Raw genomic sequence first — 12,542 nt, forward strand, 5'->3', positions numbered from 1 at the left:
CCTCATTTTGTTCTCAGTTTTTAAGAGTCTCTTATGCTTTGGCTCTCTCCCACTCTAACCTCTTTTTTTTCCTTCCCCTCCCCCATGGGTTTCTGTTAAGTTTCTCAGGATCCACATAAGAGTGAAAACATGTGGTATCTGTCTTTCTCTGTAGGAGTTATTTTACTTAGTATCACACTCTCCAGTTCCATCCACGTTGCTACAAAGGGCCATATTTCATTCTTTCTCATTGCCATGTAGTACTCCATTGTGTCTATAAACCACAATTTCTTTATCCATTCATCAGTTGATGGACATTTAGGCTCTTTCCATAATTTGGCTATTGTTGAGAGTGCTGCTATAAACATTGGGGTACAAATACCCCTATGCATCAGTACTCCTGTATCCCTTGGGTAAATTCCTAGCAGTGCTATTGCTGGGTCATAGGGTAGGTCTATTTTTAATTTTTGGAGGAACCTCCACACTGTTTTCCAGAGTGGCTGCACCAAGTTGCATTCCCACCAACAGTGCAAGAGGGTTCCCATTTCTCCACATCCTCGCCAGCATCTATAGTCTCCTGATTTGTTCATTTTGGCCACTCTGACTGGTGTGAGGTGATATCTGAGTGTGGTTTTGATTTGTATTTCCCTGATAAGGAGCGATGTTGAGCATCTTTTCATGTGCCTGTTGGCCATCTGGATGTCTTCTTTAGAGAAGTGTCTGTTCATGTTTTCTGCCCATTTCTTCACTGGGTTATTTGTTTTTCAGGTGTGGAGTTTGGTGAGCTCTTTATAGATTTTGGATACTAGCCCTTTGTCTGATATGTCATTTGCAAATATCTTTTCCCATTCCATTGGTTGCCTTTTAGTTTTGTTGGTTGTTTCCTTTGCTGTGCAGAAGCTTTTTATCTTCATAAGGTCCCAGTAATTCATTTTTGCTTTTAATTCCCTTGCCTTTGGGGATGTGTCGAGTAAGAGATTGCTGCAGCTGAGGTCAGAGAGGTGTTTTCCTGCTTTCTCCTCTAGGGTTTTGATGGTTTCCTGTCTCACATTCAGGTCTTTTATCCATTTTGAGTTTCTTTTTGTGAATGGTGTGAGAAAGTGGTCTAGTTTCAACCTTCTGCATGTTGCTGTCCAGTTCTCCCAGCACCATTTGTTAAAGAGACTGTCTTTTTTCCATTGGATGTTCTTTCCTGCTTTGTCAAAGATGAGTTGGCCATACGTTTCTGGGTCTAGTTCTGGGGTTTCTATTCTATTCCATTGGTCTACGTGTCTGTTTTTGTGCCAATACCATGCTGTCTTGATGATGACAGCTTTGTAGTAGAGGCTAAAGTCTGGGATTGTGATGCCTCCTGCTTTGGTCTTCTTCTTCAAAATTACTGTGGCTATTCGGGGCCCTTTGTGGTTCCATATGAATTTTAGGATTGCTTGTTCTAATTTCGAGAAGAATACTGGAGCAATTTTGATTGGGATTGCATTGAATGTGTAGATAGCTTTGGGTAGTATTGACATTTTGACAATATTCTTCCAATCCATGAGCAGTGAATGTCTTTCCATTTCTTTATATCTTATTCAATTTCCTTCATGAGCTTTCTATAGTTTTCAGCATACAGATCTTATACATCTTTGGTTACATTTATTCCTAGGTATTTTATGCTTCTTGGTGCAATTGTGAATGGGATCAGTTTCTTTATTTGTCTTTCTGTGGCTTCATTGTTGGTGTATAAGAATATAACTGATTTCTGTACATTGATTTTGTATCCTGTAACTATGCTGAATTCATGAATCAGTTCTAGCAGACTTTTGGTGGAGTCTATCGGATTTTCCATGTATAGTATCATGTCATCTGCAAAAAGCGAAAGCTTGACTTCATCTTTGCCAATTTTGATGCCTTTGATTTCCTTTTGTTGTCTGATTGCTGATGCTAGAACTTCTAGCACTATGTTAAACAACAGTGGTGAGAGTGGGCATCCCTGTCGTGTTCCTGATCTCAGGGAAAAAGCTCTCAGTGTTTCCCCATTGAGGATGATGTTAGCTGTGGGCTTTTCATAAATGGCTTTTATGATCTTTAAGTATGTTCCTTCTATCCTGACTTTCTCAAGGGTTAAGAAAGGGTGCTGAATTTTGTCAAAGGCCTTTTCTGCATCAATTGAGAGGATCATATGGTTCTTATCTTTTCTTTTATTAACGTGATGTATCACGTTGATTGATTTGCGAATGTTGAACCAGCCCTGCATCCCAGGAATGAATCCCACTTGATCATGGTGAATAATTCTTTTTATGTGCTGTTGAATTCGATTTGCTAGTATCTTCTAGAGAATTTTTGCATCCATATTCATCAGAGATATTGGCCTGTAGTTCTCTTTTTTTACTGGGTCTCTGTCTGGTTTAGGAATCAAAGTAATACTGGCTTCATAGAATGAGTCTGGAAGTTTTCCTTCCCTTTCTGTTTCTTGGAATAGCTTGAGAAGGATAGGTATTATCTCTGCTTTAAATGTCTGGTAGAACTCCCCTGGGAAGCCATCTGGTCCTGGACTCTTATTTGTTGGGAGATTTTTGATAACCAATTCAATTTCTTCACTGGTTATGGGTCTGTTCAAGCTTTCTATTTCCTCCTGATTGAGTTTTGGAAGCTTGTGCGTGTTTAGGAATTTGTCCATTTCTTCCAGGTTGTCCAATTTGTTGGCATATAATTTTTCATAGTATTCCCTGATAATTGTTTATATCTCTGAGGTATTGGTTGTAATCATTCCATTTTCATTCATGATTTTATCTATTTGGGTCATCTCCCTTTTCTTTTTGAGAAGCCTGGCTAGAGGTTTGTCAATTTGGTTTATTTTTTCAAAATAAACAAAATTTTTTTTTCAAAAAACTCTTGATTTCGTTGATCTGCTCTACAGTTTTTTTAGATTCTATATTGTTTATTTCTGTTCTGATCTTTATTATTTCTCTTCTTCTGCTGGGTTTAGGCTGCCTTTGCTGTTCTGCTTCTATTTCCTTTAGGTGTGCTGTTAGATTTTGTATTTGGGATTTTTCTTGTTTCTTGAGATAGGCCTGGATTGCAATGTATTTTCCTCTCAGGACTGCCTTCACTGCACCCCAAAGCGTTTGGATTGTTGTATTTTCATTTTCGTTTGTTTCCATATATTTTTTAATTTCTTCTCTAATTGCCTGGTTGACCCACTCATTCCTTAGTAGGGTGTTCTTTAACCTCCATGCTTTTGGAGGTTTTCCAGACTTTTTCCTGTGGTTGACTTCAAGCTTCATGGCATTGTGGTCTGAAAGTATGCATGGTATAATTTCAATTCTTGTAAACTTAGGAAGTGCTGTTTTGTGACCCAGTATATGATCTATCTTGGAGAATGTTCCATGTGCTCTTGAGAAGAAAGTATATTCTGTTGGTTTGGGATGCAGAGTTCTAAATATATCTGTCAAGTCCATCTGATCCAATGTGTCATTCAGGGCCCTTGTTTATTGACCGTGTGTCTAGATGATCTATCCATTGTTGTAAGTGGGGTGTTAAAGTCCCCTGCAATTACCACATTCTTATCAATAAGGTTGCTTATGTTTATGAGTAATTGTTTTATATATTTGGGGGCTCCCGTATTCGGCGCATAGACATTTATAATTGTTAGCTCTTCCTGATGGATAGACCCTGTAATTATTATATAATGCCCTTCTTCATCTCTTGTTACAGTCTTTAATTTGAAGTCTAGTTTGTCTGATATAAGTATGGCTACTCCAGCTTTCTTTTGGCTTCCAGTAGCATGATAAATAGTTCTCCATCCCCTCACTCTCAACCTAAAGGTGTCCTCAGGTCTAAAATGAGTCTCTTGTCGACAGCAAATAGATGGGTCTTGTTTTTTTATCCATTCTGATAGCCTATGTCTTTTGGTTGGCGCATTTAATCCATTTACATTCAGTGTTATTATAGAAAGATACGGGTTTAGAGTCATTGTGATTTCTGTATGTTTTATGCTTGTAGCAATGTCTCTGGTACTTTGTCTCACAGGATCCCCCTTAGGATCTCTTGTAGGGCTGGTTTAGTGGTGACGAATTCCTTCAGATTTTGTTTATTTGGGAAGACTTTTATCTCTCCTTCTATTCTAAATGACAGACTTGCTGGATAAAGGATTCTCGGCTGCATATTTTTTCTGTTCAACACATTGAAGATCTCCTGCCAATCCTTTCTGGCCTGCCAAGTTTCAGTAGAGAGATCAGTCACGAGTCTTATAGGTCTCCCTTTATATGTTAGGGCACGTTTATCCCTTGCTGCTTTCAGAATTTTCTCTTTATCCTTGTATTTTGCCAGTTTCACTATGATATGTCATGCAGAAGATCGATTCAAGTTACGTCTGAAGGGAGTTCTCTGTGCCTCTTGGATTTCAATGCCTTTTACCTTCCCCAGTTCAGGGAAGTTCTCAGCTATAATTTCTTCAAGTACACCTTCAACACCTTTCCCTCTCTCTTCCTCCTCTGGGATACTAATTATGCGTATATTATTTCTTTTTAGTGTATCACTTACTTCTCTAATTTTCCCCTCATACTCCTGGATTTTTTTATCTCTCTTTCTCTCAGCTTCCTCTTTTTCCATAACTTTATCTTCTAGTTCACCTATTCTCTCCTCTGCCTCTTCAATCCGAGCCGTGGTCGTTTCCATATTCTTTTGCATGTCGTTTAAAGCGTTTTTCAGCTCCTCCTGACTATTGCTTAGTCCCTTGATCTCTGTAGCAAGAGATTCTCTGCTGTCCTCTATACTGTTTTCAAGCCCAGTGATTAATTTTATGACTATTATTCTAAATTCACTTTCTGTTATATTATTTAACTCCTTTTTGATCAGTTCATTAGCTGTTGTTATTTCCTGGAGATTCTTTTGAGGAGAATTCTTCCATTTGGTCATTTTGGATAGTCCCTGGAGTGGTGAGGACCTGCAGGGCACTTCCCCTGTGCTGTGGTGTATAACTGGAGTTGGTGGGCGGGGCCGCAGTCACACCTGATGTCTGCCCCCAGCCCACCACTGGGGCCACAGTCAGACTGGTGTGCCTTCTCTTCCCCTCTCCTCGGGGGCGGGATTCACTGTGGGGTGGTGTGTCCCCTCTGGGCTACTTGCACACTGCCAGGCTTGTGGTGCTGGGGATCTGGTGTATTAGCTGGGGTGGTAGGCAAGGTGCACAGGGGCAGGAGGGGCAGGCTTAGCTCGCTTCTCCTCTGGTGATCCACTTCAGGAGGGGCCCTGTGGCACCGGGAGGGAGTCCTATCCGCTGGAGGGATGGATCCACAGAAGCACCGCCTTGGGTGTTTGCTCGGAGCAAGCAAGTTCCCTGGCAGGAACTGGTTCCCCTTGGGATTTTGGCTGGGGGATGGTGAGGGAGATGGTGCTGGCAGGCCGCCCCTCCGCCCTGGCTCCCTCCCGCCAATCCTTGGAATGTGCACCGCCTCTCCGCCCTTCCTACCCTCTTCCTTGTGCCTCTCGTCTGCGCTTGGCTCCGGAGACTCTGTTCTGCTAGTCGTCTGGTGGTTTTCTGGGTTATTTAGGGAAGTGTAGGTGGAATCTAAGTGATCAGAAGGATGCACGGTGAGCCCAGCGTCCTCCTTCGCCGCCATCTTCTTTATCATTATTTTTTTTAACATTTATTTATTTTTGAGACAGTGAGAGAAAGAGCTTGAATGGGAGAGGGTCAGAGAGAGAGGGGGAGACACAGAATCTGAAACAGGCTCCAGGCTCTGAGCTGTCAGCACAGAGCCCACGTGGGGCTTGAACTCACCAACTGCGAGATCATGACCTGAGCGAAGTTGGCCGCTTAACCGATTGAGCCACCCAGGCGCCCCCCCCGTTCCAATTTAACCTAGAGTTATTACCATAAATTGGTGTTGGATTTTGCAAATGCTTACATTTACATGTAAGCATGCATTAACATATATATGTAAATATATACACATATATATGAATAATATATAAACCTAGGCATATATAATTGAGTACATTGTTGGTATTATTATTTAAACAGTTATCTGTAAGATCAATTAAGTATAAGGAAAATAAGTTTTTATTTTATTTTCACTTATTCCATTTTCTATTTCTATGCTTTTCCTTTCTTTGTGTAGCTGGGAATTTCTGACCTATATTATTTTCCTTCTCTCAAATGAATTTCTTTTAATAGTTTTTTCAATGCAGGTCTAGGCGCAAATTCCCTCAATTTTTACTTGTCTGAGAAAGTCTCTGTTCTTTACTTTTGAAGGATAATTTTGAGAGGTATAGAATTGTAGGGTTTTTCCTGTCAATATATTAAATATTTCACTCTATTCTCTTCTTGCTTGCGTGGTATCTGAGGAGAAGTTGGATATGGTTCTTCAGTTTGTTTTTATATACATAAAGTTGTTTTTTTTTCCCTGTGACTTCTATCATGGATTTTTTTAAAGTTTATTTATTTGTTTTGAGAGAGAGAGAGAGAGAGAGAGAGAATAAGCAAGTTGGGGAGGAGCAGAGAGTCCCCACTGAGCTTTTCTCTTTCTGAAATTCCCATTATGCATAAATCACACCTTTTTTAGTTATCCCACAGTCCTTAGTCTGTTTGTTTTTAAATTCTTTGTTCCCTTTGCTCTTTAGTTTTCAAAGATCCTATTGATATATGATCTAGTTCAGAGATTGTTTCCTCACCTGTGTCCCACCTACTGATGAGCCCATCAAGGTCACTTTTCATGTCTGTTGCATTGTTTTTGATCTCTAGCATTTCTTTTTTGTTCTGAGGATTTCCATCCCTTTGCTTATATTGGCCATCTGTTCTCACATGCCATCTATCCATTGGAGCCCTTAGCATATTAATCAGTTATCTTAAGATTCTTGTCTGAGAATTCCAACATCCCTGCTGTATCTAGCTCTGAAGCTAGTTTTGTCTTTTTTTTTTTTTTTTTTTTTTTTTTTTTTGCCTCTTAGTATGACTTGTAATTTTTTCTTGATGCTGACATGATGTACTGGGCAAAGGAACTGTTGTAAATTGGCCTTAGTTAATGTGGTGGAGTGTGGGTGGAGGAAAAACACTATGTAGTCTGATGATTAGGGCTTAGGCTTTTAATGAGCCTATGCCTCTGTACTGTGAACTCCACAGGTGTTTCTGTTTTTTTTTTTTTGTTTTGTTTTTGTTTTTGTCTTTGTTTTTTTTTTTTTGTTTTGTTTTGTTTTTTCAATTCTTACAAGGGACAGAATGGCAAGCATGGGTTGGAGTTGGGTATTTTCCTTCTCCAGGTCAGTTAGGCTCTTATAAATACCTCAGTAGTTTAGATTCTGGTTTGCTAGTTTCCCGAGGGCAGGGATTCTTAAGAAAAGAGTATTGTGGTGTATTTCAAAATATTTCCTTTTCCTCTTCCTCTGCCAGAAACCTGAGGGGGTTTTTCTCAGATATTTACTAGGGAATCTGATCAAGCTGTTTCAAGTAAACCTCACAATATTTTTGGGACCCCCTATGGCTGGTTTCCCCTGGATAGGTTTTAACTTTCAAAATCGCTTGTACTGAGACTCCAGAAATTCATCAATTATGGCTTACATTTGCTATCCAGCTCTCATTCCCACAGCAGTTTCTGGTTGTTTGTGTCTGCTCTAATAAGCCATAACAACCTGTATTTTGTCTGTGTCTCTAATTTTGGAGACAGTAGTTTGCTCTGTGTCCTCCCATTGCTTTTTGAATTCAAGAATTGTTGATTTTTCACTTTTTTCTACCTTCTATTTGTTGTTAGGATGGAATCATGTCCAGGCTCCTTATATGCAGAACTAGGAACCAGAAGCCTTTATATTTGTTTTTATAAATTTAAATGTAGTGTAGTAAAATATAGTCTTTTCCTTTTTCATGTTTTCTATTTGTTTTGCCTTGCCTAAAATTGCAAATTTTATGCCACAATTATATAAATATCACACTATTAAAAGGTGCTTTATGATATAATTTTTAAATAATTTTATCCAATTTATTTATTTTGAAGAGTATGTATCTGATTTTTTTATATGAAGAATGTAACTTTTTGTTCAAATTCTTAATTTTTGTGATTATGTGGATTTATTCACCTCTGTTTTGAGAATCCTCCTTTATTATAGGATAAAAATTAAATCTCATCTGAAGTCTCATTGTGAAGTCTTTCCATGGGTTCTTTGAGTATGGTCTCTTCTCAGTTAGGCAGTTATAGTGACAGCCACTATTGAATGTTTGTTCATTTCAGAAGTACAGACGGATGCTAAACCCTTGATGTGGTTTCATCAGTTGGTGCTTTTAGCCAGCAACTTGATGGCTAGTTGTTCACATTAGGTTCTTTTTATGCTGTAAGAACAGCAGATAGTTCTTATTGGGATAAACATCTTTTCCGGGGCACCTGGGTGACTCAGTTGGTTGAGCGTCCAACTTTGGCTCAGGTCATGATCTTGTGGTCTGTTAGTTTGAGCCTTGCATCAGGCTCTGTGCTGACAGCTCTGGGCCTGTAGCCTGCTTTGGATTCTGGGTCTTCCTATTTCTCTCTCTGTGTACTCCTCCACTGCTTGCACTCTGTCTCTCTCTCTCAAAAATAAATAAGCCTTAAAAAAAAAAAAAATCATGTTTTCCAAGTATGGTTTTGACTATCCTTACAGCAGTACCTTGGCCATTAAGCGATCCAAAGACACACAGAATCTCTAATGTCTTTCACAACATTGCTTTGGACAAAGAAGTATCTTTACAACCAAGAAAGAACAACAGTGAGCACACAACCAAGTGATCCACTGATATGGCAATAGATGGCATTATGCAAAAGCTGTCAGACTAATAGAACATGGGAACAGCCTTTTAAAAATGCAAGTAAAGGTGCGAGTAAGTGTGCTTGGGGATAATACTTAGTGCTTTAACTTGTGGTACATACTTTGAACCAATGGGCATTATAAGGTATTGTATTCCAAAATGCAGAGGTCTGGAAACCCAAGGTAGTCAGTGAGAGTTGCTCAATTCACCATCACTTCCTTGGAGAATTTGAGCTTTCTGGACCTACAACTTGAACCTCTGCTGGGGTGGTGTATGTTTCTTCTGGGGACAGAGTAAGCATTTTAATAAAGCTAAAATTTTAGTAGCTCCCTGGTCATTTTGGTTTCCTTGTGTTTATAGATCAGCAGACAAAAAACAGTTACTACCATGCCAGATATAATTAACCTTCATTATCACCAAGAAGTAGAATGTCTGCTATATGTGGTGATAACTCTAAATGAGCAGTTGCAGTAATTACAGCCTGACGAAAGCACGGTAATCATGGATTTAGCCTTCATAGGTAGGAAGTGTGGATCTGGACAAGTGATCTAGATCAGCAGAAGTACAGAAAAAATGTGAGGGAAATCTAGAATGGATTAGGGAAGAAGAAGATAGCGATTATCTTCCTGGAAATGTGCAATGATGGAACCCATTAACACTTGTTTCATTAACACTCCTGCATTTGAACAATCAATGATGGAGTGATTTTACATTGAATGTGAATGCCTCTAAGCATGGGAAGATGTGGAGTGTTTGTGATGCTTTCGATGCCACACACATATCCCTCTTAATATTCCTAAGAATATTAAGCCTGGGTGGCTCAGTCGGTTGAGCATCTGACTTCGGCTCAGGTTATGATCTCACAGCCTGTGAGTTGGAGCCCCGCACCGGGCTCTGTGCTGATGGCTCAGAGCCTGGAGCCTGCTTCCGATTCTGTGTCTCCCTCTCTCTCTGCCCCTTCCCTGCACATGCTCTGTCTCTCTCTGTCTCAAAAATAAATAAAAACATTAAGAAAAAAAATTAAAAAAAAAAAGAATGTAAGATTGTTTTATACCACGAGCTGCAAAAATTTTCTGCCTGAGTACTTTTCTTTGGTTATCAGAACTGCTCAACCTACTATGTGGGGAAGCCTGGAACTGCCATGGGGTCATTGCCTCAGAACTACCCCAACACAGAAATACAGCGTCTTAGCCTCTTAAGTGAAACAACTGTATATTATACATTCTCCTAAAGAGCCATAGCAGAATTGAACCCCAATGTCCACATAGTAGAATACCCATTAATATACCCTCTGTTGGCATCTTTTTTTTTTTTTCCTGTCCCATGTCTCCACTTCTGAAAAAAATGTGTTCCTGGTGCCCCATCCAAATAAACTCTGGGCCTTGAATTTGTCTCTGTGTCTTCTTTTAAAGAATAAGAAAAGCCGTTGGGCCATACACACACAGATACATACAGCACACACACAGCAATTTAATGTGATGTACATTCATCCATTCATAATAACAAATTTACAAGTTATTTTTAAAGCTTATGAATAGCAGAAACAGTGTTATTACATTTTTATTGGCAAAATAACCAAAAATTCAAAATTAAAATGTTGTCAGATTATGCTATTCTCTGTTAGAATATCAATTCTTTGTATGATGAATTTACAACTTCGTGATAGTTTTGGTAATGTTCTTATACTTCACAGATGAATTAGTAGCAGTAGTAATGGCAGATGATAAGTTTGTGCAGGATATGTTAAATTTGAGGTGCTTATATAGGGATGGGTCAGCGTGCAGTGGGGTGTTTAGTTTTAGAGCTCCCTGAAAAAGATGTAGTCAACAAAATTTGGAATTAGATATCCTTTTGTGCAGTCTTTTTATAGATAACTTTATGTCTTTGTTCCTTAGTGTATAGATAACAGGATTCAAGACAGGGGTAATAGCGAAGTCTACAACGAACAGATTTTTATCAATTGAAGGTGGGGGAGAAGGCCAGACATACAGAAACATGCATGGAGTGAAAAACAAAAACACCACAGTGATGTGAGCTGACAAGGTGACAAATGCCTTGGATAATTCTCCTGAAGAACGTTTCCAGACAGTGATCAAAATGAATGAATAGGAAAGGATTAGCAGGAAGAAGGTGCCCATGCTCATGAAGCCACTGTTGGCAGTAACGATAAACTCAAACTTGGCCGCATCTGTGCATGCAAGTTTTATGATCTTAGGAAAGTCACAGTAAAAGCTGTCCACTTTATTAGGACCACAAAAAGGCAAGTTTATAACAAATAAAAACTGAGACATAGCATGGATCACCCCAGTTACCCATCCAGTGATTACAAATGAAACACATATTTTAGGGTTCATGATGTTCAGGTAGTGAAGAGGCTTACAGATTGCTGTGCACCTGTCAAATGCCATGGCTATGAGTAACACCATCTCCACTCCTCCTATGATGTGGATGAAGCATATCTGTGTCATACAACTTTGGAAAGAAATTACTTTGTATTCATTTAAGAGGTCTGTGATTATCTTTGGAACTGTAGTAGAGGAAAGACCCACATCAATGAGGGACAGGTTGGCCAGCAGGAAGTACATGGGAGAATGTAGGTGAGAATCAAAAATTACCAAAAACAAAATAAAAAGGTTTCCCAAGATGACCCCTAAATACAGCAAAGAACATATCAAAATAAGAAAAAGTTTTTTCTCCCAAGAGCAAGAAAGGGCCAGTAACACAATTTCAGTGACCACAGAGTCATTTAGTCCACCCATTGACGGGGACAGGAGAGCTGATTTTCAAGTGACCTGAGGATAAAAATTAAAAACAGTAAGCATCACGGGCAGAAACATAGATTCCCTATTTGCCTTGCTAATTAGGTTAGATATAATTCACTGAGAGAAGAAAAATGAATTTGGAAGAAATAAAGTTAACAGCAAATTTATTATGGAGAGGGGATATGTGGGGGCACCTGGGTGGCTCAGTGGGTTAAGCATCTGACTTTAGCTCAGGTCATGATCTCGCAGTTCATGGGTTCAAGCTCTGTGCTCAAACGTCAGGCTCTGTGCTGCCTGCTCAGAGCCTGGAGCCTGCTTCGGATTCTGTGTCCCCACCACCCTCTCAAAAATAAATAAACATTAAAAAAATAAAAAATAATAAAGGGGTATGTGAGGAAAAATGTAAATTTTTCAGATAGGGCCAAAAGGGGTTACTTTAATTTTCATCTCATACCTAAATCTTTAAAAAATTTTTTTTCTCAAAGAATTCTAGATCATTTTCCTAACCATTGCCCTAAGTGTTCTCACACCACATAAACGTCAGCTTTTCTGTTGCATCCCTATTAATATTTTCATACTAATTCTCTATTCTCTTATCTGAACTTTTCTTAGCCCCTTAAAATTTCCCTTCTTCACTGGACTTATAGAGATGACCATGACAAAAGTATTTGAACATATCCCATCACTCCCTACATTGGGCTTTTTAAATTTAAATGGAACTCAGATACACAGGCTTAATAATTTTAATGGTTTATTGCATGATTATCATATTCGTCCATGATAACTTTTAATAAACAAATTAATGACAAGCTAAAAATAAAATAAAATATTGCATATCTGAGAGCAAAGAGGAATAAATGTAACCAAAATTAATAAGTCTAATGATCACAGATAACAGATTTGAATATCTCCTATATTTAGGGAATTGTGGTAAGTACATTATTTCTTCCAAACCTCTCAATGACTAAAAGCTAAGTTCAATTTTATTATCCCCACTTCACAAATGAAACCATGCCTGGGAAGGATGAAGTGGCAAAGCCAGAGCTTTA

The 12,542-nt window shown here is 38.9% G+C and overlaps 1 protein-coding gene across 1 annotated transcript; it reads right to left on the reverse strand.

The window, feature by feature from the left end:
• Positions 1-10,554: 10,554 nt before the first annotated feature.
• LOC122221230 (olfactory receptor 4F21-like) lies at positions 10,555-11,490 on the reverse strand. The gene has a single exon (XM_042940544.1). It carries the CDS (start codon positions 11,488-11,490, stop codon positions 10,555-10,557), a length of 936 nt encoding a protein of 311 aa, XP_042796478.1.
• Between the last annotated feature and the right edge of the window lie 1,052 nt (positions 11,491-12,542).

This window comes from Panthera leo, chromosome B3 (genome assembly GCF_018350215.1).
Source record: "Panthera leo isolate Ple1 chromosome B3, P.leo_Ple1_pat1.1, whole genome shotgun sequence".
In the NCBI taxonomy this organism is placed as follows: domain Eukaryota; kingdom Metazoa; phylum Chordata; class Mammalia; order Carnivora; family Felidae; genus Panthera; species Panthera leo.

Bases quoted from the DNA above. Each gene is read 5' to 3' on its own strand.
- LOC122221230 (XM_042940544.1), bottom strand. From the start codon at position 11,490: ATGGGTGGACTAAATGACTCTGTGGTCACTGAAATTGTGTTACTGGCC.